The 27,387-nt window shown below is 43.3% G+C and overlaps 1 protein-coding gene across 1 annotated transcript; it reads right to left on the reverse strand.

Moving 5' to 3' along the window:
- Positions 1-433: 433 nt before the first annotated feature.
- Positions 434-5,258, reverse strand: LOC147431820 (translocase of chloroplast 101, chloroplastic-like). The gene is made up of 2 exons (XM_086494291.1): positions 5,106-5,258; positions 434-5,011 (listed from the first exon to the last, which is right to left on the reverse strand). Exon 2 carries the CDS (start codon positions 4,999-5,001, stop codon positions 763-765), a length of 4,239 nt encoding a protein of 1,412 aa, XP_086350417.1. The 5' UTR covers positions 5,002-5,011; positions 5,106-5,258; the 3' UTR covers positions 434-762.
- Between the last annotated feature and the right edge of the window lie 22,129 nt (positions 5,259-27,387).

Here is a 27,387-nt window from a genome sequence, read left to right on the forward strand (position 1 = left end):
CTCACTTGCCTAAAGAAAATAAAAGAGAGAGAGATTCGGCCTAAAATATTGTAAGTAACAAGTCAACAAAGTCCATCTAGAGAACCTAGTTACTGGCTACACCTGCAACAGAACGCCTGCCCTGCTTTAAAGACAGACGTAAATTCTCATGCATTTAACAAAATTGTTCCACTTTCATGGTAAACAACATTGTGCCAGGCAAAATAAGAAAATTAACTCTTGACATTATGCACTCGCAAAGGTTTGCACCATTTTAACCCCGCTTACCTCTTAATGACGACGACCCACAGCTTGAGCCAAATCCAAAAATCTATTTCCGACCCACCTGCAATCCGTCCCGCTTGAAAGTTCAAACGAGTAAAGAGAGAGAGCCAGATTTCCAAACCACCTGCAATCCGTCCCGCTTGAAAGTTCAAACGATTAAAGAGAGACAGCCAGTCAACTACAGCTTGAGCATTAGAAGAGCGAAATTCTTATGCGTCTCCATACAAAGTTCAGACTTGCAAATGCCTGCAATTATTGCAAATATTGGCCAAACCCTTGAGCTTCAATAAATGATACAAGACCGTACAATCCAGTACAATCCAAAGCTCGAAACTGGCTCAAAACAGAAAAAGAACATACATATAAGCTCAAATGAAAAGACACTCCTAGCTTCCCTGCTCTAAATAAGAAACACCCTTAGCTCACATCCGATAAAACTGCTCAGCGCTCTTCAGCCGTACCAAAAACGGAACTACGAAGCTCATCCCGTATGGGGATTTAGTTCGAGCTGAGAATTCTGTTGTTGATTAATGTGCGTAGCAATGGAATCAGCCCTATCAAGGCCATCTGCAGCTGCTCAGAGCTACTGACTCGTATGCTAACTTGACCAGCTCTCCTATTGTTCAAGTTCCCGCGTACAATTGCCATGGTCTTGCCAACCTTACATTGCACCTGCATATTGCCTCCAATTGCAAGATCGCCATGCCAGTCCATAACAGAGAGTCCGAAAGTCGAGAGAAATGTACCTATGGGGTAATCTTTGTCCCTGATAGTTGCTTCTAAACTCCCTCCAAACGCAGTATCACCTCGCCCCGTCAATGCCCCACCATTGAAAACTAGCTTTACCCTTTTCCCTATCAACAGTCGGTCTTCAATCTTCATACCAGCAGCAACAGTGTCACCTAGAAGGGTGACCGCAAGGCCACACGTGGTTTTATTTCTTTTGAAATTGTCAAATCTTATCTCACTCCGTAGAGTGTATGCAAGGTCCTTCCCAATAGTTTGGACATCAAGACCAGCTTGGGTGACCTTTCCTTCACCATTCTTGAAAGATGCTGCACACTCCATTTGCAGGTTTGCTTCCTTCTTGTCCTTGGTAACCTGGCCTGAGACTGACACTGGTATCTTCTGGGAGACGACAAACATCTTCTCAACATTCAAACCATCATAACCGCTGTCATGATCCCAACCATGAGTCTCCAGAACAGGTCTTACAAGCCATTGATTGGCTGCATCAAGATAGCGATACCTGTAAGTTGGGTTATCCGAATCAAAAGATGGTGGCAATGCCATGTCTGGCATTGGAACAGGCACTGAAGCTGCCGCATTCTCATCTTCAAGACTTTCTTCAGCATACTGTGCCACCTCTTTAGGAAGTGCAGCTAACCTTCTCTTCAGCTCCTTTTTCCTGGCTCTCTCATCCTTCAACTGCTTCTTCATGAAGAGTTTCTCTCGGTATTCAAGCTCTTCAGCATATGTTCTCCTTTGTTCCTTATCTAGCAGCTTCAATTCATCCCTGGTCAACCGCCTGAAAGGAGGCAAATCATCATACTCCTCCTCACCGTCTGATTCCGCCTCATCCTCACTCTCGTCTTCAGATTCATCATCAGTGCCAACCTGCTCATCAGGGAGCTTCAATTGAGCTCGTGACTGCAGCAGTGATGAAAGTAAGAAAGGTAAGGGTGGCACCCGAGAACGAACACCAAAGGGCTTAGTCGGGCTATTGTCCTGCAGCTTCAGAAGAGAATTGGCTTCAGCCAGAATCTTTGAGGCAAAGCAGAGAAGCAGCAGCTGAGGTTTCCAAACTTGACCATTTGGTAAAACACGTTCCCCTGCTCTGTTCCTCCGACAAGCAGCATGATTCTCAACCAGAGAAACTGGATTCATAAGCCGCATGTCTCCAGCTGCCTGGCGAATAGTCTGCTGCACCACATGAGACCGTTGGGCAACAAACATCTCGTAACTCACGGGCACACCGTTGGCACCATCTGGAGGAGCTGAAGATGCATGAGTGAGCACAACAATAGCATTGAACCAGACTGCAGAGCCAAAAGTATCAGTAATTGTTCGTAGCAATGGAAGATCACCATAATCTCTACTCTGCATGTCTAATCTGTCAAAATAGAGCACAATATCAGGAGGAGACTTTTTAATGAAGCGTTTCACTGATGACATTATCCTCTCATTACGACGTTGATCAGCAAAAGAGGTTAGCAGACCCGGCGTATCAATGACTCTTAGCTTGATGCCATGCACAGTTCCTACTATTTCCTGAACTTTGTTTGTTGCAGGACTGTAGGCATTTGTTCCAGACTTTATCTCATCAAATAAGGAATTGATGGTAGCACTCTTTCCAACACCACTCTTCCCAAGAACCATGATTGTGCACCCAAATTCCAAATCATCTACACCTGCAGCCTCTTGCTCCTCAGCTAACACACTCGCCCTCTCAAAACTAAATGCTCCTGATCTGCCTGAGCCTCGTCCGCCACGCAGCTGCTCTGCTAAACCTAGCCTATAAAGCACCTGAGCGACCACCACATTGTGGGCAGACTGGCCAAGCCTGTGTGCTAAGCGCAAGAACTTAACGCGAATCATCTGCAGCTTCTCCCGTGCATCTTCATTCCCTTCAGAAACATCAGTACTTGACTGATTCTCTTCATTAGATACAGATGCTTGTCGAGTTGAAGCTGGCGCACCACCACTGCGTTGCACTGCACGTGGAGCATGCTCTAATGAGGGCACAGAGCGTCCCAGGCCAGCAGGGCGTGCAGGTAAAGATGGTCCTGCACCACCCAGAGATGAGGCAGAATCATTTGCTGAGGCTGTTGCCACCTTTGTATCGACAGGAACCTCTTTGTCAGAATCTTCTCCTTTAGACATGTCTTTAGGGGACTCATCTGCAGTAGAACCAGTATGTGCAACCACAGCTGAAGCTGTAGCAGAATCTCCTCCCTCAACAGAAGTATTTTCAAAACTTGGCGACTCCTCTTCCTTCAAGAGATCACTTTGCTCCTGACCAAGTTCACGCTCCAAGGTCTCATTATTTGCAAGGTTTGGGCTTTCTGCTGCTGAAGGTTCTTCACCGGCCTGAAGAACCCCGCTTACTTCTGTGGCGCCAATAGCTGTGCCTTCCAAAATCTCTCCTTCTGAACCTTTGAGAGAGTCAGCTTTCCCACTTTCCACAGACCCATGTTCTAGTGTTTCTGCCTTGCCGTCATCAACATTGAACTCTTCTGGTGTAGCTTCATCACCTTCTCTCTCAGCTACAACATTGGTCAATAGTTGTTCATTACCTTTAGAGTCAGCACCTGCATCGTCCCCACTTGCCTCCTTGTCAACAGCTCCAATACTCTCCATAGAGGCATCCCCGGACACTTCCTCTGGACCAGCTGACTTAACACCAGACACCGAATCTGGCTGGGCACCTGATTCCAAGACAATTGGGCCTTCCTCTTGACCACCAACTTGCAACGCTTCATCCCCTCGTGGACTTTCTTCCTTTGGCTCATCAACACTGTTCGCCGTAGCATTGCTTGCACCTTCAACCTGCCCCTGGGGATCATTGTGACTCTCACTCTCTTGCTGCAAGCCTGCAGCACCGACAGTGCCCAAATCCAGAGTCTCCTTAGGCTCTTTACCCTGAGAAGGTGGGTCTCCACCATTGAGGTTGCCAAGGTCATCCGCGTCAGAGTTATCCCATTCAATTACTTCTGGCTCTGGCTCATAATTAGTGACTTGAGTTCCTGTTCCTGAAGTATCATCGCCAGGACTATCTTTGACACCTTCCTTATCCAATTTTTCCGTGGTTTCTTTAGAAAAATCCTCTTGATGACGGGCAGATTCTTGCAATGAAGTGAAATTCTCTTTTTTCATATCAATGTCTGCCACACTTTTGCTTTGCAAGACTTCCTTGGGCTGTTTATCCAGTTCACCAGTTCCATCAACTGCAACATCACCATTAGATTCGGCATGGCTTGAAGGAATCCCCCTTGTACTTTCTTCGACATACTCCCCAGCATGATCCACATTAGAAACCTCCTGCCTACTTTCATCAGCATCAACACCACTATCCTTATTTCCATCCCCAGCAGTGACATCATTGGCACCCTTTGACTCACCTTCAGCCTCACCCTGCACATCCGTGCTCTCCTTCGCTTCTACCAAGGGTAAAAGAGCTAAAAACACGTGCTCGACATCCTCGCTATCAGCAAGAAGACCCTGAGATTGTGCAATTTGAGTAACAAGGGTCCTGAATTCTACAGGACTGGCATTCTCCAATATTGTAGAGTCTAGTGAAGAGACTCCACTATTCCATAAGTTGAGTTGCCTGAGGGCAGTCTGCTGGGGGGTCTCAGCAGGCTGAAATACAGGAGATGAAGGAGCTTCAGGACTGGCTGGGTCACCACTAGACACAACAGCAATACGCTCCAAGGCACTGTCGTAACTTTCAACACTACCATTTTCATCATCTATACCATCGTCATCTTCAGAAGCCTTTCTGATCTCTGCATCAACATAAACCCCTTCTGGATCTGCAGCGTTTTTTGGCTTCTCGCCAGGTAAAGTTTCTTCCTCTTTTCTGTCCTGAGCGGCATCATCCCCACCTTGCTGGCCTTTGGATGAATCCAAAGACTCGCCTTTTGCTGCATCCAAAGAGGTCAAATCCTCTTCGCTAATAGAGGATGCCTCCTTGGTAACATCATTCGGGAAAGCAGCGGAAGTCTCCATCGCCATAGCTAAAAACCTGGAATTAGAGCACAGACAACAGAAAAGCTCAAAAAAAACACACCTACCAGGTGCAAATTCGACAAAATTCAAGCAAAGCAGCGGAGAAAAACCTTGAAGCTTCGAAGAGGGTGGTGAAGCGAGCCCCTCCCGAACCCTAAACAGAGAGAAGAGGAATCCAGAGAGAGAGCTAGAGGGGTTAAGCTTCACCCCTTCAAGTCTTCATCACCTCTCTTTTCCTTTTCACTTCCTCTCATTTTATCCCATAGCCATGCCACGTGGCCTTATCCCTCCTCTCCTTCCTCCATAGTTAAAGGCTTCATGCAAAGATCCTTCTTGGGGCTCACTAGATATTTCTTCAAGCCTCTAGAGTCTAGGGTAGAGGGGCCAGTTGTGGTACGGAGGAAGGACAAATAAAACCATAATATATACACTTGATGACCAAAAGAAGCTCGAAAAAGAGCAGCCAAAATGGCTAGTTGATTTGAAATAACGCCAGTACACTGGCTAGTGTGAGGGTTCAAGCCTCCGTGGTCACATTTTACCTCTTTTGGTCTCTGTTGATCTTCTTATTAATGCCGAATTTTTATACACATGATTCTGAAAATGGTGACGCAACCATCAGCTCTCAAATCCAAGCAGCCCCAAATTAATTCTCTTGAAAGCTTGTGAGAAGGCAATTAAAATGAGCAGCTAGGGTAGAGGGGCCAGTTGTGGTACGGCCCCCAGAGAAAAGACACATGAACCCCTAATTTTAATATGTTTGGGGACTAAAAGAAGCACAAAAAAGTGGAGTTGAAACGGCTAGTTCATTTGAAATAAAGCCTTCTCATTGGCCAGGGTGTGGGTTCAAGACGTTGTGGCTGTATTTTACCTCTTTTGGCCCCCATTGGTGTTCTTATTCACGCCGATTTTTGATACACTTGATTCCGAAAATCACGCCGTGACTACCGACTTTCAAACCCGACCAATCCCAAATTATTTTTCCTGAAAGCTTATGAAAAGGCGATTAAATTGAGCTACTCAGCGCAAAAAATTGAGCTCGGAGGAGGGAGATTCAAGCTCCCCAAGTTACCCGTCCCCCTACTGGCTCCTCTACCCTAAGCACAAGAAGTCGAGCTCAGAGGAAAGAGATTGAAGCTCCCCAAGTTACCCGTCCCCCTACTGGCTCCTCTACCCTATTGAGGGTCAGTTAATGAAAGAGAAGCTTTGGTGAGAAGTTTCGAACTTTCGACATCCCAACAAACAGATCCAAGTTACTAGATTGAGGGTGGATTTAGCTAGACAAAAGCAAGGAAGGTGACTAGGCAACATGCATCAAAACTCTACGCTATTAATACTTTTATGACCCCATACAAGCTTTGTTTTTCATACAACTTTGCACATCCTTAATGAAATTTGTACCATTTGTGCAAGGGGCTTGAGATCGTTTATGACCAATCGGTATTATATATTCATGTGCACATGTGTTCCATTTCGTTCATGTGCTCTTTGCATGAGCAATATGCTTGGGTTTTGGCATAGCCAAAAGATATATATGTGCATTATGTGTATTTTTATGTTGTTCACATAGCAATGTTACAAACCTTCTCATGTAGAATTTTGATTCTAACTAGCATGTGCACTTTGAGGCCTTAGAAGGCATGATCATATGATGCAGGAGGCATTAGGTGAGAGATAGCACTCCATATAAATGGGGCCGAATCCACATTGTTGACCATATCGTTTTGGAATATGTAATGGCAATCATCCCACAAGAAGCTGCTAAGTAACTACAAGCTTTGGTCTATGGTGAAAAGTGTATCAAAGGTGGGGGCAACCATGCCACCATTGCTACTACTTTTAGAGCTAGCAAATCGAGGTATCCTAACATGTACACCTTGGACAACAAGTTTCAATGGGTAGGGTATAGCCCCTTCAATAGGTGGTGCAATGAGAGGTTGAAGTCAATGTTGGGGGTACAACTGCCATCACTTATAGATACAACCCAGTTGAAATTTACGAATGTTAAAGAGGAAGATCTAGGTAAAGCCATAGAGCCATTTTGCTAGTTATTACAATGATGATTTTGAGATGAATGAACTCATATAAGAAGGGTATGATTATCCCCATGGAAGCCCAAGTAATGTTGGCATATGTCTTACAAACATCTAGTGGAAACCTGCTTGATACAGTTGATGATGTCACAAGCCTCTATCTAGAGCATACAAGGGCCTCTTTCTCGCTCTTTGTAAGCTCTCCATCATCCACATCCTCACTATCTCTCTTCTATCTTTCTCCCTATTTTCCTCATTTCCTCATATTAGTTTCGTCATGTTTATTTAGTGGCTTGTTCCATCTTGTTTTGTCTCACTCTCACATTTCTAGCATGATATGAGGAGAGAGGGTTTAGTAACCTTAGTCTTATCTTTTCATTTTTCTTTATTTGCCTCATGTTAGTTATCCATGATATATTTCCTTGAATTCCTATAGGATAGCTTTTTAATTTATTATTATTTTTATAATTGAAAAGGCATACTATGATTATGGATAGACCTTCGATAATATTTGTTGAGATTTTGTCCGTCCTCTTGAGTGATGGACTTGTGATGCTTAGAAATCACCGTGTTGGTGTGATTTAGCATCATCATGTAAATTAGGGATAGCTAGACTTCATTTAGTTGATTGGTGTTCGTGTGGTTAATGACTTAACCAATGTGTAGATGAATGAAATGTAGATTATAGCTGAAAGAAAAGTAGTCTTACATTTTTGCTATGCTTGCCGTTGTGGCCGCCACCCGGTAAATTAGTTTTTACACAACCTAGCATGGGATAAGTTAGTTTAGAATAATGCTCAAGGGAAGCACCTCTTGTAAAAATGTTGATGAGAATGACATGCTTGTAAAGAGGAGCCTAAAATTGGCACAAGTCACTTCAATAAAAGTAGTCAGTCAGAGTTAGGCACTTTGGGAGTCAGGATATAGGCTTAGCATGGGATAAGTTAGTTTAGAATAATGCTCATGGTAAGGACCTCTTGTAAAAATGTTGATGACAATGACATGCTTGTAAAGAGGAGCCTAAAATTGGCACAAGTCACTTTATGAAAACTAGTCCATTGAGAGTTAGGCACTTTGGGAGTTAGGCTATAAGCCATTGTTATGCAAATTCCTTCTTCTCCTCTCTACTCTATGTGTTTATGCTATTGATCTTGTTTACATCAATCTAGTATTCCTTATTTAGTATATTGGCATAGCTTGATTGAATGTGTGTGTGTAAGTTTGTGTTTAGCATGTTTAGATCTGATTTTGAAAGCATGAAAGGGATGTTTGATTGTGTGTGTAGAGTTTCTATTGTATTTTCCATATTTCAAAGGTGGAAAGCCTTTGTGGAGAATGAAACAGGTACCAAGGTTAAATGCCTCAGATCTGATAATGGAGGCAAATATTGCAGCCAAGCTTTTGAAATCTTTTAAGCTAGCAATGGCATTCGGAGGCAAAGGACAACCCCAAGGACACCTCAACAAAATGGGATTTCGGAAAGGATGAACAGGACAATCATGGAACGAGCACGAAGCATGCGGCTACATGCAGGCCTACCGCTTGAGCTTTGGGCGGAAGCTGTAAGTACGTATGTGTACTTAATCAATCGATCACCCTCAACGGCATTGGATGGGGGAGTCCCAGAAGAGGCATGGATAGGTAAACCGGTGAATTATGCATTTCTCAAAGTGTTTGGGTGTGAGGCTTTCATGCACATAGATAGAAGCCTAAGATCAAAGTTAGATGCAAAGTCCAAAAAGTGTTTCTTCATTGGCTATGGAGAAGGAGACTTTGGGTATCGCCTATGGAATCCTGAAGATGGTAAAATCTTAAGGAGTAGGGATGTAATTTTTAACGAACAAAATATGTACAAAGATTACTTAGAAAGAAAACAAACAAAAGAAAAGGTGATGAGTACATGGAGCTTGAGGACGGTGAAGACTCAAGGACTGCAAACGGTGACAATGTGCAACAACGTCAACCAAATGAGGAGCCTCAACCTATTCCCCGAAGATCTACAAGAGCAAGTAGACCTCCAGAAAGGTTTGTTCCTTCCTTCAACCATCTCTTGATCTCAGATTCTGGAGAGCCGGAATCATATGAAGAAGCTATGCAACATGAATCCAAAGAAGAATGGACGAAGAGCATGCAAGTGGAGATGGACTCACTACATCGCAACCAAACATGGGAGTTGGTTGAGTTGCCTAAAGGTAAGTGGGCACTTCAAAACAAATGGGTGTACAAGCTAAAGGAAGAAGAAGGTGGGAAGAAAAGGTACAAGTCTAGGCTTGTGGTAAAAGGTTTTTCTCAAAAGAAAGGTATTGACTTCAATGAAATATTTTCTCCTGTTGTAAAAATGAACTCAATTAGGCTTGTCTTAAGCCTTGTGGCTGCTCATGATCTAAATCTCGAGCAAATGGATGTAAATACGGCATTCCCTCACGGTGACTTAGAGGAGGAAATCTACATGCTTCAACCAAAGGGGTATGAAGTAAAAGGTAAGGAGAAAATGGTTTGCAAATTAAAGAAGAGCTTGTATGGTTTAAAGCAAGCATCAAGACAATGGTACTTGAAGTTTGATCGATGGATGTTGGATCATGGATTCACAAGATGCAACTCGGATCACTGCGTCTACACGGAGAATTTGGGAGATGGGAAATTCATCATCCTAATGTTGTATGTTGATGACATGTTGATTGCAAGTGCTAACATGCAGGACATCAAAGACCTAAAAGAGGAGCTGTCCAAATCTTTTTCAATGAAAGATTTAGGTGCTGCAAAGAGGATACTTGGTATGAAAATATCAAGGGACAGGACGAAGAAGACAATAAAGCTATCTCAAGAAGATTACATCAAGAAGGTACTAGAAAGGTTTGCAAAGCAAAATGCAAAACCATTTTCTACACCTTTGGCTGGTCATTTTAAACTAACGAAGGATATGTGTCCAAAGACACAAGAGGAGATAGCCTATATGTCTAAAGTTCCATATGCTGCAGCGGTAGGTTCTCTAATGTATGCTATGGTCTGGACAAGGCCAGACATTGCACATGCAGTGGGAGTTGTGAGTAGGTTTATGGACAACCCAGGTAAAGAGCATTGGCAAGCTGTGAAGTGGATACTTAGGTATCTAAAAGGGACAACAACAAATGCTTTGTATTTTGGAGGAACTGATATTTTTCTAGAAGGGTATGTTGATGCAGATATGGCAGGTGACAAAGATACTCGAAGGAGCACTACTGGCTATGTGTTCACGGTTGGAGGCACAGCAGTAAGCTGGGCTTCAAAGCTGCAGAAAGTGGTTTCACTTTCTACCACGGAAGCAGAGTATGTAGCAATGACAGAGGCAAGCAAAGAAATTCTGTGGCTTCACAGATTCTTAGAAGAGCTTGGATTCAAACAAGACAATTGTGTCTTGTACAGTGATAGCCAAAGCGCTATCCATCTTGCGAAGAACTCAGCCTTTCATTCAAGGACAAAGCACATTGAGGTAAGATATCACTTCATACACACTCTTTTGGAAGAGGGACAACTAAAGCTAGGAAAGGTGCATACAAGTGAAAATCCTGCAGACATGTTTACAAATGTGGTCAACAAGGAGAAGTGTAGCTTTTGCTCATCTTCAATCGGCATTCAAGGATAAGAAGCCAGAATGGAAAGCAGTCACAGGTTTGGTTTGGAGATTAGTCTCCAAGTGGGAGATTGTTAAGTATGGAGCCTGATTTACCCTTGTAATTTTCTGTGGTAAAAGCGCACATTTGTAAGGCCCCCATTATGAGGAGAAGCCATCGTGCGTGAAGGAAAATCACTCACCGGAAACCAAAATTTTCACAGACAAGAATCAAAGGCAACTTTAAAGGCCTCGGGGGCCTCCGCCCCCGAGATTTTTTTTCGCCGGAATATTATGGTCGGACGGCGGCCGGAAAGTGATCGGAAAACAACCGGTCGGTTGGCCGGTGGCCGGTAGTCAATGGCTGATGGCCGGTGGTCGGAAGTCAATGGCCGGTGGCCGGTGGTCGGAATTCAATGGCCGGTGGCCAGTGGCCGAATTCAAAAGCGGACTTGTCTTCTCAAGGGCGGCCACACATGGGCAGATTGGAGGGTCCGATTTGGACTTATTCGCACAAGGGCTGCTACACATGGCTGTCTCTCATAAGAGAGGGCAACCCTTTTGGCCTATAAAAGGAGGCCATTTCTACACACATTTCATAGTGTGAAGTTGATGCAACAAGGTGAGTGTGAGGTGGTGAGAGTGAAGCAAGGCGGGAGCTCCATTAAGGATATAATCCCTTTGTAAACTACTTCTTGTTTTGAAGTACTAAAGCCATTGAGTGGCTGCTTTCCCGTGGACGTAGCCCACATTGGGTGAACCACGTATATCGTGTGTACTCTCTCTCTCTCTCTCTCTACTCTATAATCTCGTGTATATAAATCTGTCTCTCTCCATTAAGTAATCTACTCAATTATCTATTTAGCTACGTCTTATTTCCTAACAAAGGAAAGGATAGAGTGGAACCACAGGTTGTGGCTGAGCCTGAGCCACCTATTTTGCGTAGATCTGGACGTACCACGCGACCTCCTAATAGGTTTGTTCCATCTATGAACTATGTCATGTTGACTGATTGCAATGAGCCTTCATGTTACAAGGAAGCAGTGCAAATGAAGGACTCCGGGAATTGGCAATTGGCCATGCAGTCAGAGATGACAGCTCTGCATAAAAACCAGACATGGAAGCTAGTTAAATTACCACAGGTCAAAAAGGCTCTACCTTGTAAATGGGTTTACAGGTATAAGATCACCGCTCATGATAGTCAGCCAAAGTACAAAGCAAGGCTTGTTGCCAAGGGATTTACGCAAGAACAAGGCATTGACTTTGATGAAGTCTTCTCTCCGGTGGTCAAGATGACTACATTGAGATGCTTTCTTGCATTGGTTGCCATATTAGATTTGGTGTTGCACCAAATGGATGTCAAGATAGCGTTCTTGCATGGTGATTTAGATGTGGAAATTTACATGCAGCAGCCAGAAGGGTTTGTTGAGAAAGGCAAGGAAGATTTGGTATGCCAGTTGTTAAAGAGTCTTTATGGCTTAAAACAATCACCGAGAGCATGGTACCATAAGTTCCACAAGTTTATGCTTTCTCAAGGCTACAAACGTAGTGAGTTCGATCACTGTCTATATACAAAGAAGGCTAAGGATGGCAGTTGGCTGATCCTTATTTTGTATGTGGATGACATGTTGATTGCTGGCAAGCACTTGGAAGAAATTTCAGCTTTGAAGTCAAAGATGGAAAAATCGTTTGACATGAAAGACATGGGTGAGGCAAGTCATATACTTGTTATGCGCATTGAGAGAGACAGAGCAAAGAAGTTGATTTGGTTATCTCAAACAGAGTATATTGACAAGGTTTTGCAACGTTTCAATATGGAGAAGGGAAAGGCATTGAGTGTTCCATTGCCACCATATGTGAAACTTAGCAAACAAGATTGTCCTGTGTCTGAGGAAGAACAGGCTGAAATGGATAAGATTCCATATGCGTCTGCAATGGGTAGTTTGATGTATGCAATGATTGCTACTCGCCCAGACATTGCATTTGCAGTGGGAGTAGTAAGTCGATACATGTCAAACCCAGGCAAGAAACATTGGGAGGCAGTGAAAGGAATATTGAGATACCTGAAAGATACAAAGAGTATACGCATATGTTATGGGAGTCAGGAACTGAGTCTGTAAAGGGTTTTACAGACTCAGATTATGCAGGTGACTTAGACAACCGAAGGTCCACGTCAGGGTATGTCTTTACATTGGCTGGTGGAGCAGTATCATGGCGTTCTAGATTACAAGATTGTGTTACTCAGTCTACTACAGAGGCAGAATATGTTGCAGCATCAGAGGCATGCAAAGAATCAATTTGGCTTAATCGACTAGTAACAGATTTGGGAATCAAAGAAGAGATGCCTGTGTTATATTGTGATAGTCAAAGTGCTATACAATTGGCTCGCAATCCAGTTTATCACTCAAAGACAAAGCATGTGGATGTGAAGTATCATTTCATCAGGGAAATGCTCGAGGATAAGCAACTTCAGCTTGTCAAAGTTCACACCACAGAAAATCCTGTTGATCTACTTACAAAAGGACTTCCCTTAGAGAGCTTTGCGCATTTTCGCAAGCAGTTAGGTGTAGGGTAGTACATCACTTCTCTACATCTCTTGTATATTATCTTGTATAGTAGCTTCTCTCACACTTAAAGTACCACATTGGACTTTAAGTGGGAGGTTGTTGGGGTATAAAGCCTAATGTGGTCGCCCAAGTAAGTGGGCGGGCCGCCAGGTATGTACACATATTCTTTTGTAAAAACCTAATAAGAACTCACTATGCTCTACACATATAGTAGAGCGAGTTCACCATATCGTCGTGCTCTTCTTCTCGCACTCTCTCTCTCGTCGCACTTCCGCTCGTACTCCTTCATACATCTTGAGTACTGTATACATATAGCAGTTACCAATGTCAGCAAGGGGATTTTAGATTTGCGAGCTTTCTTTTTTGAGCTTTTACAATTGAAACATTATTTTCAAGCTTTTTAAGGCTTGTATTAGATTAGCAATATCTTAAAAATATTAGTGTGGCACGAGAAAAGTCTACATTAGATTGTGCATTCAATCACCAAACAATCAAATGTAACATGTATGCATGTCTTTGTTTGTGGGCATGAATGCTCATGTACATCTGTTATTAGCTTGAAATGTCCTTAAAAAAAGCACTATATTTTGAAGAATGCCAAACAATATATCTACCATAGTCTCAAAGTAACTTAGCAAATGAACTCAGGAAACCTCAAAACCAAATTAGATTCCAAGTAGAAATATGATACGCATTCCCTTTGTAAGGTCCCTGGCACACTTGGAGAGGGGATTCCCATGTAAAAAGGAATACATATCAAGCCATTCTAGTCATAAATAAAAAGTTACTATTTTTGGCAGTTTTCCACCTCTGATTAGCTAATGATTAACATATTGTTGTAAGATTTTTAAAATGAAATAATTACTTTTCTGTCATTTTTTTCCAAAAATAGAAAGTTTTGAGGTGCTTACACCCACCTAAACGCGACCGTCTCGTTAAAATCTACCCCATCTTGAATTTCCATAAAAATAGATGCCTGCTCCAAAAACTGATATATATAGCAAGTGTGTGCATCTGGCACCTTATCTTGTCATCCTCAAGTTTGTCTTTGAATAGCAACTTTTAGAATTAAATTCTGGTAAGCCAAGCTCGCTCTAAACAATTAAATTCCATCCTAGTGTTAATAATTAATTCCTAAGTCTAAGGTATGCATATGTATGCATGTGCATGGGTATGTATGTGTATGTGTATGTATGCCAATAAATGACCATATACATGGACCCATCTCTTATGGTATGTTGACTATGAGCATGGGGGCATTACATGAGGTGTATCACCCAAAAGGGAAAGAGGGATACCTCTAATGACCAAGTGGGAGCTTGTGACACCTCTACACATGCTTTTAGCAAGAGGGGGCAAGTAGGGGAGTTATGGGGCTGATTTGGGCAACGAGGAACCTCCAAACTCTATATAAAGGGCATTCCCACTTAGTTTTACACACACTTGAACACACTTGGGAGAAGGGAGCTTTGTTGCTATGACAAACAACTTGGTGACTATGGCATCGAAGCTTTAAGAGATCAATAACTCCAAAGCACATTTGGGTAATGTAAATCTATTATTTAATCAAGTTATTTTGGGTCTCTTCTCTCAATTGGAATCCTTTCTAGTTGCTGCCATATTATTATTCAATTGGAATTCTTTCCAATTACTACCGTATTATTATTCAATTGGAATCCTTTCCAATTGCTACTCTATTATCAAATGCTATACTCTTATTTATGGGCCCCAATGAAAGAGGATGTGCCACTTATTCCATGAAGTGACGTTATTGCTCAAGAACAGGTAGGAAATTCTTTTTTGTTCCTTCCATCACGAGTAAATAGGAAGAGGAAAACTACCTAAACATTGGGTCATTCCAATTCGAAACCGCATCAATTGAACTTGTTAATTTTCTTAAGTTGTATTAGTAGGAAAAGATTGTTTGGAAAGTAGTATGTTTGCTCATAGGAAAGAAATGTTTGTCTAGTAGAAGAACTCTCGAATCTTCTTCATCAAAAAATCCTATATTGATATAGTCAAAACTCCCTTTGATATCCAAGGAAGAGAGCTTAGCGGAGTGAACGCTAAAGCAGTGCATATGGTTGCACACATCTTGTGGGTTGGTGCCCAGAATGCAAGATAATTCTTGCGAGTTGGTTCCCATGTTGCAAGTTAGTTACCGTGGGTTAGTACCCATGTTGTAAGACGATTAAGTTGTATGGGCAACTAAAGACACAGAGAGAAATAAACTCTTGCCAAGAGGAGTGAACTCTTGGGGTTTGAATATTTCAATGAAGAAGAGTCGTATGTTGTTTTTCTCTTGGAATTAGGGTTGCAGAGAAACGCACACAGCTTGGAGAAGATGAAGGAAGCTCAAGGCACACAATAGAGAGTATGATGGAAAGATAGATATCCCTAGAGTGATGGGCGTATATACAATGCACGGGGGGAAAAACCTCCTAACGAGAGAAAAAATGCCCCGGCGGTCCTAGTGTGTTCACACACATCACTACCACATGTATATGGTAACAAATCCCCCCTAGAGTGATGTGGTGAACGAGTGCTGGCACATGAGTAAAGGGAAGTGCCATGCCCTGACGACATGATCAGTCCACAAAGGGGAGTAAGCCCAAAGCTTTGCGGAAAGCTTCGAGCTTCTCACGAGACAATACCTTTGTGAAAAGATCTGCAAGGTTGTCATGTGTTGGTACATAAGCCAAGATGATCTCTCCTCCTGAGAGCCTCTCACTGACATAGTGGTAATGCACTTCAATGTGCTTTGTGCGAGCATGAAAAATGGACTCCTCGCAATTGCCAATGCGCTCTGACTGTTAGTGTAGATAGTGTCTTGTCCAACACCCAAATCATCCATAAGGCGTCTGAGCCATACACACTCAACCGTAGCTGTGAAGATTGCCCTGTACTCAGCCTCACAACTCAAAGCGTCCACATTAGGTTGCTTCTTGCTCAACCATGATATACATGAACTGCCAAGCATGAAACAAAAATCACTTGGACACTCGCGTATCAAAACAACCAACCCAATCTAAGTCCGAAAAAGCATGTAAGTCTTGCAGCAATGATCCCCCCTTGGGATAAAACAAGCCACGATGTAAAGTGCCACTAAGGTAGCGGCGGAAAATCTTCTTGACAGCCTGCCAATGCTTAGACCCTGGGCTATGCATAAATTTGATGACCTGTGAGACTGCAAACTGAATATCTGGCCTCGTGTTGCATACATAAATGAGGCATCCAACAACAGTTTGGTAAAGAGTGACATTTGCAGGATCACCAGCATCATGAAGACTCAATTTTAAACCTGTTTCCATGGGAGCCGCATAGGTTTGCAATCCTCTCCAAACTTACAAAGCAATGTCTATATGTAACTTTTTTGACACAAGGCAGTAATCCCAAGTAATGATGCAACAGCCCCAAATCTTTCATCTTGAAAGTAGCATTCAAATTAGCCTTAAATTCAGCAATATGTCTCTCATTTGGTCTAGTGATCAGCAAATCATCTACATAAAGAACCACAATGAGAAGTACATCACCCTCACTCTTTACATATGATGTGCTTTCTATTGGACTGTTACGAAAGCCTCGTTTGACCAAATGAGTGTCAGCTTTCTCATACCAAGCACAAGGATATTGCTTCAACCCATACAAATCCTTCTTACATCTGCACACTTTGTCCTCTTGTCCTTTCTTAACAAAACTGCGAGGCTACGTTACATAAACTTCCTCAAATATGTCACCAGTCAAGAAAGCAGTAACAATGTTTGATTGATGTACATCCCAACCAAAATGAGCTGCCAATGCGCATAGAAAATGCACAGTAGTCATACGACAAGTGGGAGCAAAAGTCTCTTCATAATCTATGCCTTTTTGTTGTGCATAACCCTTTGCAACAAGGCGAGCCTTATGGCGATCGATCTCACCATCCGGCTTGCGTTTCAACTTATAAACCCACTTCATACCAATGGCCTTTTTTCCAGGAGGCAAATCACATAAAGTCCATGTGCTATTTTCTATAAGTGCATCATATTCTGATTGCATGGCAGGCATCCAATTTTTTGAATTATGTGCTTCATGAAAAGATAGAGGTTCCTCAACATCATGTAAGCTAGACACAGCCAAAGTATAACAATCTGATGCATAAGATGCATGGCCAGAGCCTGAACGAGTACGACTAGACAAAGGTGCATCCAATTTATGTCACACAATGTATGCACCATCAGTTTTGGCATACCTCTAGCCTGCTCATTTTCAGCCCTTTCCTCATCAAGTACATCATGTACATCTGCATCAGTAATTAATAGGCTGATCTGTAACATTTTCCGAAACCCCCATAGGCTGTTGTTAACCCTCACGGCACACGGACACCCTATGATCTATAAACGTTGTATTATTTAGAGTCAGGTACCGGGCTTGTCGGACCAATAGGAACAGGGTAAGGGTGATCGCCGATGACAGGCGCACTCTAACTGGAATATTCAAGGAGTTAGTTGGCTAAGTATGGGCGCCCAAGTGTGAATGGGGTGAGCTCATATAAAAGCCACTAAACCTAATTTTTACTCATTCTCTCATTGTGCAATAGAAGCGGCTCTTGCTCCATCTCCGCCTTCTCCTTCAACATCTCCTTGTGTGTGTGTGTGTGTGTGTGTGTGTGTGTGTGTGTGTGTGTGTGTGTGTGTGTGTGTGTGTGAGAGTGTGTGTGTGTGATCGAGCGTTGCGGTGGCACGACGGCGGCGAGGCGGTTGAGCGCGGCGTAGCGGCGTCTCCCTCTTCTTCGCGGCGCGGAAATCCTTCATTCGCGACTACGCAGGAAGGTGAGTGACACACCATTCTTCCTTGTGAGCTTGTCTGTTGTATGACTGTGTGCTAGGAGCCTTTCTGGCTCGCACACGGCGCGTAGCAAGTCCCTAGCCGTGACATTTTTGGCGCCGCTGTCGGGGAGCTGCTGCGCGTGAAGCTCCAATGGCGACCTGTAAATTGTATTGAAGCTATTTTTTATGTAGGAAAGGCGCGGCTTAAGTTTGATTATTGTTGTTATGCAAAAACAATAGAGAAAGACACAATGTTGTTGACTGCATTCAAGTTTTCTGTGTTCTGTTAAGCTCTGTTTTGCTAGTTCTATTAAGCTCAGATTTCAGCTTACACAGTTAGCATTTCTTGCGTTTCTGCGTTTTCTGCATTTTCTGGTTTGCACTGCACAGTTCTGTCAAGTTTCAATTTTCTGCATTTTCTGTGTTTTCTGGTTTGTGCACAGTTTAGGCGCACAGTTAGTTAATTAAGTAGGTTAGTAATTAGGTGAACCACTGATTAGCAGGTCAGTAGGTAGGTGAGACAGTAAATAGTTAGGTGAGGTCAACGCGTACCAAATAATATCCCAAAAAAAAAAAAAAAAATCAAAAAATAAAAACGTGAGTGAGGGGGAGGTTATAAAAACGGACGGGTTGGGTTGTATAAAAGTGAGATCGTGATCATATGACCCAATCCCAATCCCAAGCCCAGGCCCAGGCTCTATCTCTGTCTTATGATATAGGGTAGTCTCACTCCTATATATATAGGCTAGACTCACAAGGAGGGAGTGAGGAATGTGGGATAAGTCCTACACTCTCCTCTCCTTCATTGCACACTAGGACTTGCTATTTGGAGCCTAGTTCCCCAGCTAGGAAAAAACTGTTTCGGGCTTTTCTGGAGAAAAATAGAACCAAACGGTGGGTTGTAAAGCACAGCGTGTCCCTCCTAGTGAGACGCTCATTTCGAGCTATCACACGGCCCATTCCACGACACGCTCTAAAAAATCTAGCAAAACAACAAACAAAAAACACGCAAAAAACTAGTCACAAGGCCTCCTAAAGCAGCTTCTTGACACCTTAGGGTATCAAAAGCACATGCACTTACGCTCTGGGCGAGTGCTAGAACACGAGCATATTGAGGGTGCCTCTGTTCATACGGACACCCATTACCCATCCACGATAGGCTCTAGACTCTCAGCGGGGACACAAGGTAGCACCACCCAAGACCCTAAAATAGCCGCTAGTGATTCCTCCTCCGACTCAGAAATCATGGAAGCATACCCTACCCAAAACACTAAGAGAGAAGGCCATGCACTTCCCGAAGCTCCACAGCCTAGTACTAGTATGTTTAGCCGTTTCATGGAAACATTAGGTAGAGCTACTCGCTCGGAACCTGATTCAAATGAAGCACACAAAGGGGGTGGGGAAGTGGACTCTCCTTTCACATCGCACGTGGACCCCACACCCCTAAAGAGTGTCCATGTGGATATCCTGCCAACTTCTTACCAAGAAGGCCCTGTTGAGCTGCCTCCTTCAGAAGTTCCCTCTAGAGTACCGTTGGTGACAAGTAAAACCACGGGGAGCAACATTGCTTCTACCTCACAAGAAACCGTTAACACGTCGACTCTAGAAGGATTGTTCATTAATGATCATTGGACATACGACCTCCACACTGAGGTGTTGACGGATCTACACTCTGGCCACGCCTACCATGTAGGATGGATAGAGATTGTACAATCCACCTCTAGTGCCACGAGCATCGAAGATCAACAGAAAATGATCTGTAATGTTATCCATGGCATTATTCAATCAGAAAGGCAAAACCGAGGGGTAAATATACTCTCAACTGGCCCCATGAGATTTCTGGATACGAGCAAGGCTCAACAGCCTACTCTATCACAAATGGAGACTCCTCTAATGAGTCCCATGGACCCATCTTACGTCATTTCACCTGGGGTCTCTATGCAATCTGAGCCTCCGAGCGACAACTTTAGCTTCCCTAACTTGGCTCAACCCTCTATTAAGGAAAACAGAGTGCTCACTCCAGGGATAGGCCTGACAGAGAATGTACCGATGACATCTACGGTTAGCGCAGTGCCACTACCTACTGTCGTAGTACCTAATATGGGGCCTCGACCGTATGTGCCTCTAGCCCCTTATGCACACATGGCCCCCACACCTCCAATTGTACCACTTGTTTATGCTCCTTGAGTGTCGCTCCCTAGCCCTTATCCGAGTTACCTATGCCCGGTTATGTTCCATATCCTCCATCATCCACACATATGCCAAGACCGGTACCCGTCCCTCTCCCACATATGATTCCAAGAGTACCTCCACCGGCCCTGCCTCCTCACATAGGTGACTTGGCAGCGTTTGCTCAAACCATAGGTCGATCTATCGCGGAAAATATGCGTCATGCATCTGATAGAGAGCCTAGAAGTAAGGCAGTACAAATTGCCAAACTCACGCAAAAATTCAATGGGGACGAAGATGCTAGAAAACGCATTGAAGTGTTTGAACAAGTATGTGATTCCTTAGGGGAACGCAACGAACTACATAAGTGCAATGCCTTAAGCTTGACATTAAGTGGGAAGGCTGGAGATTGGTATAGAACCCTAAGGGTGGACGAGAAAACAATCTACCCTACCCTTCGAAGGTTGTTTCTAAAGGAGTACATACGAGAAGGTGTGCTTTGGGGTGTAGCATCTCAGCTACAGAAGGCCGAACGTAAGGAAGGAGAGTCAGTAAGGGACTTCATTAGTCGTCTAAAGCACTTAAACTCTCGCTGCCCTGTAAATGAGTGCTTCAACAATAACCAACTGCTTGATCGATTCATTCGAGGGTTGAGGAATGAAGGAATCTATAATGGACTAGTGATTAAAGGTATCACAACCTGGGAAGATGTCACTGCCAATGCAATCCAATTAGAGGACAACTTGATGATAGCACGCATGAGGGTGTCTACTGACACGAGATCCACTAGCTCACAAGCCATTGAGTATGAACCCATGACTGCAAAGCCCATTGCCAATGAGCCAAAGGTATTTGAGACATTCTTGACAGACCTCACCAAGGTAATCCAAGAGTCTTTTAAGGATAATTGACGCCCTCAAAATAGTCACATGTATCCAAGAAGGGAGCAACAATGGTGTTCCATTTGCTTAGGTCCACATAGCACTAGCGAGTGCCCTACATTTAGAGTAAAATTTAATGGAACTTGCGACGCATGTGGTAGGTATGGTCACCAAGCTAAGGATTGTTTAATGATCAAACGTATGATGGCAAATAGACCACCTGTAGCCTAGACGGATGCACCTCGAGCTCCTGTATTGATGCCTGCTCCACCTGTTGAGCAACTACCGCAACACATGGTCCCTAGATCTCAAAATGTTGTACAAGCTACACCGCTACCACCTCCTGTGCTAGGACCGCAGCCCCCGCATCCAAGAGTCGCCCCTATGAACCAAGTGGGTTGCGAGCCATCTAATGCTTATGCAGATGGCTGTGAGGAGGAAATAGACACTAGTATTGCCTACGGACTTGATATATTGGAAGAGTGTCCTATATACTACATGGAAGATTGTTGGGGGCAAGTCAAGCCGGTTTATCAAGCTGCTGCTCTCGCATCCAGAGGTCAAAATATCAACACCCAGGCTAGGAGGCCACCTCTTCAATGCTACGAGTGTGGTGGACCACATCGGGCAGCGGAGTGCCCTATTAGGCTACAAAAGAATGTTGCACAGATGCAAATGAATCAAGGGAGCACGTCTGCAATGCCAATACTCACATGTAATCGTTGTGGCATAAATCACTTGATTGCCCAATGCCCCTATAACCCAAATGCGCCTAAAATCACACCCCTAAATTTGGTCGAAATTGCTAGTGTGACATCGCCAATACCACCCGTCGCACCCGCTTATGCGATTACACAGTCCATGCTTCAAGGGCCAGGCCATATCCTCAAAGAGAGAGATACCGCGTCAGTTATCCAAGCAAAGAAAAAGAAGACACGAAGGAAGAGGTCGCAGAATACGGGAAATTCAAAGCCAAGTTCCAAAACAAACATAGGAACCCCATGTATATGAATGACCTCGAGGATGATTCAGATTCAATCGAGACAATGGAGACTAGAACCAATACCACAAAGGGAAAGACCGACAAAGAAAACCGTAACATGGAACCAAATGAAAACCGAATAAGAGAAAACCATAAAGAGCCTCTGAAAACACCACAAGTGTTTCCAAATCCAATCCAAGACCCCCAAGATAAACCGCAGGGGCAAAAAGGGAAGAATCGTAAAAAGAAGATTGGGACGTACCCAAACCCAGTAGACGAGATTGAGCAGGTGAAACATCTAAGAGGTTTAGTGGAGGAGACTCAAAGGAAACTAGAATCAGAACTCATGCATGTCAAAATTCATGACACAGTGTTTCCCACACAAGTTCATCCACCCCACATGAACAATAGACCGTTAGCCATACCTAGTATCATCCAAGAAGGGAGTGAGGACGGGACATCAGAAAGTGAGCATACACCTTTCTTGTTGGAAAGGATGTTTAACGAAGGAATACCTGATCCCATTGAGGAATATGAGATTCCATCCTCACCAGTTCCTAGTCAAGAACCTACACCCTGCAAAATGCCAATGAATGTTGCCAAACTAGTGGATTTCATGTCTTTTGAGGTCCGAACCACGATCATAGCAAAGCTGTATGGAGATCCTGAGTTATTCCTTGCACTTCGAGCATTCCTTAACGGAGATCTACAAACGGGATTACCGTAGTTTGCGCAACCAAATAGGCCTGACTCGATTATGATTGATGAGGAAAATCATGTGCAATCACTTGACTTAGATGGACACGAGTCTGTGATCGAGGTACCCATTAACGAATTAGGGCAGTATTTTGAAGGCGACGAGTCTAATGCGACCCTACCCATCACTACCAAGGGATTAACTATAAAGGGAATTCTTGATGGTGGTGCGGGAGTTAGCATCGTTACAAAAGATTGTTGGGAATCCATGGGAAAACCCCGCCTCAGTGTTACTAACATTGTGGTAAAGATGGCAAATGGTACCATAGCCAAACCTATGGGGATGCTCAAGGATCTTAAGATCAAATTTCTAGGACACAAGGTATGACATACGTTCATTGTAATGGATTTCTCTAAACACCTTATGTCATATGAAATGATTTTAGGACGACCATTCATGAGGGAAGCACAAATGGTTCATGATTGGTCTAAAAATCATGTCTATTTGCAATTCCAAGACTCTGTCCTTAGAGTGGATTTGGTGACTGGTAAGGTACACCCCTTAGGGAGTAAAACCATTATTGATCATCGCTCTGACACCACAGTTCACTCGGCCCCACTACAATATTGTTACACTTGTAAGAAGGATACAGACATTGGCCAAGATTCTCCTTACATGGATGTGTTACCGGGTATGACGAAATCAGACAACGTAGACTGGGTACACCTAGCTACAATCATAGATACCTGGGGAAATAGAGGAACCACTTGGGTCACACCAGAGGGGGAAGAGGTACCACAAATTGCACCTCTGAACATGATAAGTGCCATACATGCATCTTCTAAGGGCAAGGCAATTGTAGACCAATCTGACAGTGACACCGATAGCTCAATAGAAGACTTTGACCAACACGACTCAGACACGGACTCCCAGAGTGAAACGGATTCTGAATCTCATGAATTAGAGAGTGGAGCAAGTTCAGAGTCAAAACATTCGGAAGGACCGAGCACATCAACCGATGATAGCTCTCCTCTGAGAGTGAAGAGGACACCAACGAGGACTCCTTTAGTGAGCCAGATCTAAATGCAAATCAAAAGCAGGTCTCAAATAAGAAAAAGAAAAACTTTTAAGAGGCGTCGATATCGAGCCAATGTACGTGCTAGGATAAAAAAGAAGAGATCCTCAGCAGAATGGCTCAGTTATATAGGAGCATGTGATGCTCATCGAAAATTGGTAGACGATTGGGGTGAATATCTCCAAAATATTATGTGGTGTAGACCACGACCCCATGACATAGCCCAATTAGAGATCATAGACAAGCCAAAGTTGAGCCGCACTGCAAGGAGGCGTCAAAACCAAGAGTTAGCTCGACAACACACGAAAGCAGAAATGGAAGCACAGACCAAAGCACAACCAGAATCCACAGACTTGCATCCTGCACCAGAACATTTCAAATCTTACACCACAGGGGAAGCAAAGGTTGTGTACACAAAAGCCCAAAGAATACCTATCGATGGGAATAATGGAATCTATGATGGTCCGGCAATAGTTAAAGAAATAGAATTAGCCGACCCCGGTGAAGAATCAAAACCTGTTTTTATTGCCCAAGACCTCACAGAAGTTGAAGAGGCGGTCCTCAAAGAGCTTCTCAAGGAATTCAAGGACATATTCGCTTGGACATACCATGATATGAAAGGTGTTCCACCTTCTATGGTCCAACATACAATCCCTATGATTAGCACTGCGAAGCCCGTACAACAAAGACCCTACCCGATGAATCCTAAGTACGCAAAGATCATTCAAGAAGAACTAGAAAAGCTTATCAAATGTGGGTTCATATCTCCTATTGAACACTCTAAATGGGTGTCTCCAATAGTTATCGTGCCAAAAAAGAATGGGAAACTCAGGGTGTGCGTGGACCTCAAAAAAGTTAATGCAGCTACTAGAAGAGACCATTACCCCCTACCATATTCCGAACATGTACTCGAAAGAGTTGTAGGCAAGGAAGCTTATAGCTTTCTAGATGGGTACTCAGGCTACAACCAAATCACGATAGATCTAGAGGACCAAGCTAAAACTGCCTTCATCACAGAATTTGGCGTGTTTGCATTTCGTGTGATGGCTTTTGGCTTAACAAATGCCCCTGCTACATTCCAACAATTAATAAACACTGCTTTTAAAGAATATTTGAGAGAGTTTTGTGAAGCTTTCTTAGACGACCTTTGTGTTTACTCTTCTTGGAAAGAACATCTATCATGTTTGCGAAAGGTGTTTGAAAAGTGAAGGTTATATCGTATCTCATTGAACCCGTTCAAATGCCAATTTTGGGTCAAGCATGGAGTTATTTTAGGGCATATAGTATCTAAGAATGGTATCTCAACCGATGAGAGCAAAATTAAAGTGATTCTAGAGTTACCACCACCAACCAATTACAAGGGAGTTCAAAGGTTCATGGGACACGTGGGTTATTATCGACGGTTTATTTTATTTTTCGCTGAGATAGCACGTCCTTTGTACAAGCTTCTCATTGAATTTAAATGGACTGAAGAGTGTGACCAGGCCTATGAACAATTGAAGAAAACACTAGCAAGTGCTCCGATTTTAAGGACACCTAACTGGTATGTCATTTTCCATGTGCATATTGATGCATCAAACTTTGCTATTGGGTGTGTTCTCACTCAACCAGGAGAACATAAATTGGACTATCCCATTAGCTTTGCAAGCCGTCAATTGAACGATGCTGAAAGGAACTACACCACTACAGAGCGAGAAGGTTTAGCAATGGTTTATGCAATAAAGAAATTTCGCTACTACCTTCTGGGAAACAAGTTTGTATTTTATGTGGATCATCAAGCGTTGCTGTATCTGGTAAACAAGCCATGCTCCACAGGAAGAATCACACGATGGTTGTTAATTCTTCTGGAGTTTGATTTCATGATTGTAGTGAGACCCGGTAAAAGGCACGTCATGGCTGATCATTTGTCTCGCATACCCAATGGTGAAGCCCCTACAGGAGTTGATGATGAATTACCCGATACTTCCCTATTCATAGTTGAGACTCTGCCTGAATGGAGTGAGAACATTGTTAACTTTTTAGTTAATGGTTTTCCACCCAAGGAACTTCGTAAGGATATCGCTCGAAGGCTAGTGAAAGAATGTGAACCCTATTGTTTGATTACCGGAACTCTGTATAGACTAGGCAAGGACGATATTCTAAGGCGTTGTGCCCGCAAGGATGAATATTTGTATATCTTGCAAGAAGCACATATGGGCATAGCAGGAGGACATTTTTCAGGAGACCTGACTGCTAGAAAGGTGCTGCAATCAGGCTATTGGTGGCCAACTTTATTTAAGGATGCATCACTTTTTACAAAAGGGTGTGATGAGTGCCAACGTTACAAGACCACACAGCGTAAAGACAGAATGCCCTTACATCCTATTAAAGTAACCCAACCATTTGAAAAATGGGGCTTAGACTTTGTAGGTCCAATTAGTCCCGCAGCTCGCAACACTCAATCTCGATATATTCTAGTTGCTACGGACTATGTAACAAAGTGGGCTGAAGCTAAGGCTTCACAAAAAGCTGACGCGAGGACAACAACTAAGTTTCTTTTTGAGAACATTATCACAAGATTTGGTTGCTCTTTTGAAATTGTTAGTGATAATGGTACCCATTTTATAAATGAGGTAATAAGAGAGCTTACCACAACCTTTATGATATCCCACCATAAGTCTACACCTTATTACCCGCAAAGTAATGGACAAGCCGAGAGCACCAACAAGACTCTAATCTCTATTTTAACCAAGACGGTAGAAGCTCATCGCACTGATTGGGATTTGAAGTTGACATCTGCTCTATGGGCTTATCGTACTGCTTATAAAGTGGCTATTAATTGTACGCCATTCAAAATGGTATACGGCCAAGAAGCGGTTATGCCTTGGGAGTTTGTCATTCCTAGTCTTAGGGTAGCTTCGCAAGAAGGATGGAATGGTAACCCCTTAACCGAGCATTTGTATATCTTAGAAAAACTAGACGAAGAGAGACAGTTGGCTATGCAAAATGCTCTTGTGGAAAAGGATAGGAGAAAGAAGTGGTTTGATCGCCATGTGAAGGACAAGGACATCAAAGTTGGTGATAAAGTCCTTATGTATGGAGTACGTAAAGAGAAGAAAAAGTTGAAATATGCTGGTAAAGGACCATATAGAGTATGTGAAATTACCCCACAAGGTACCCTTCGTGTGGAAACTCTTGATGGAGTTGAAACCATTGGATTCCTCAATGGGAGTAAATTCAAAAGATATTATGATCCTTTAAGACAAGAAGAACTACGGGCCATTCATCAAAAGAAGGCCGCCAAAGCACAAACCGAGTTCAAGAAGATACAAGCTCAAGCTGAGGCTAAGGAGCGACAACAACGTATAAGACAAAAAAGAGAGGCTAACCTTGGAGTCACAAATGCATTCCACGTGGAAATCGAAGAGGATTGGTTGGACTCTGACACACCTCTACGATACCCTATTGAGTTAAATAGTGCCTATGGAAAAGTGCTATATAATGCTTTATTGGACACGGGTGCTAAATATAATCTGCTATCCTATGGGGTGTGGTGTCAGTTAGGGAAGCCACCTCTATCTGAGAGTATTATCCAAGTCAAGGATGTCAACA

This window comes from Adiantum capillus-veneris, chromosome 21, assembly GCF_014529385.1.
Source record: "Adiantum capillus-veneris isolate H3 chromosome 21, ASM1452938v2, whole genome shotgun sequence".
Taxonomy (NCBI): Eukaryota; Viridiplantae; Streptophyta; class Polypodiopsida; order Polypodiales; family Pteridaceae; genus Adiantum; species Adiantum capillus-veneris.

Excerpts from the sequence above, each read along its gene's own strand:
- LOC147431820 (XM_086494291.1), bottom strand. The coding sequence starts at position 5,001 with ATGGCGATGGAGACTTCCGCTGCTTTCCCGAATGATGTTACCAAGGAG.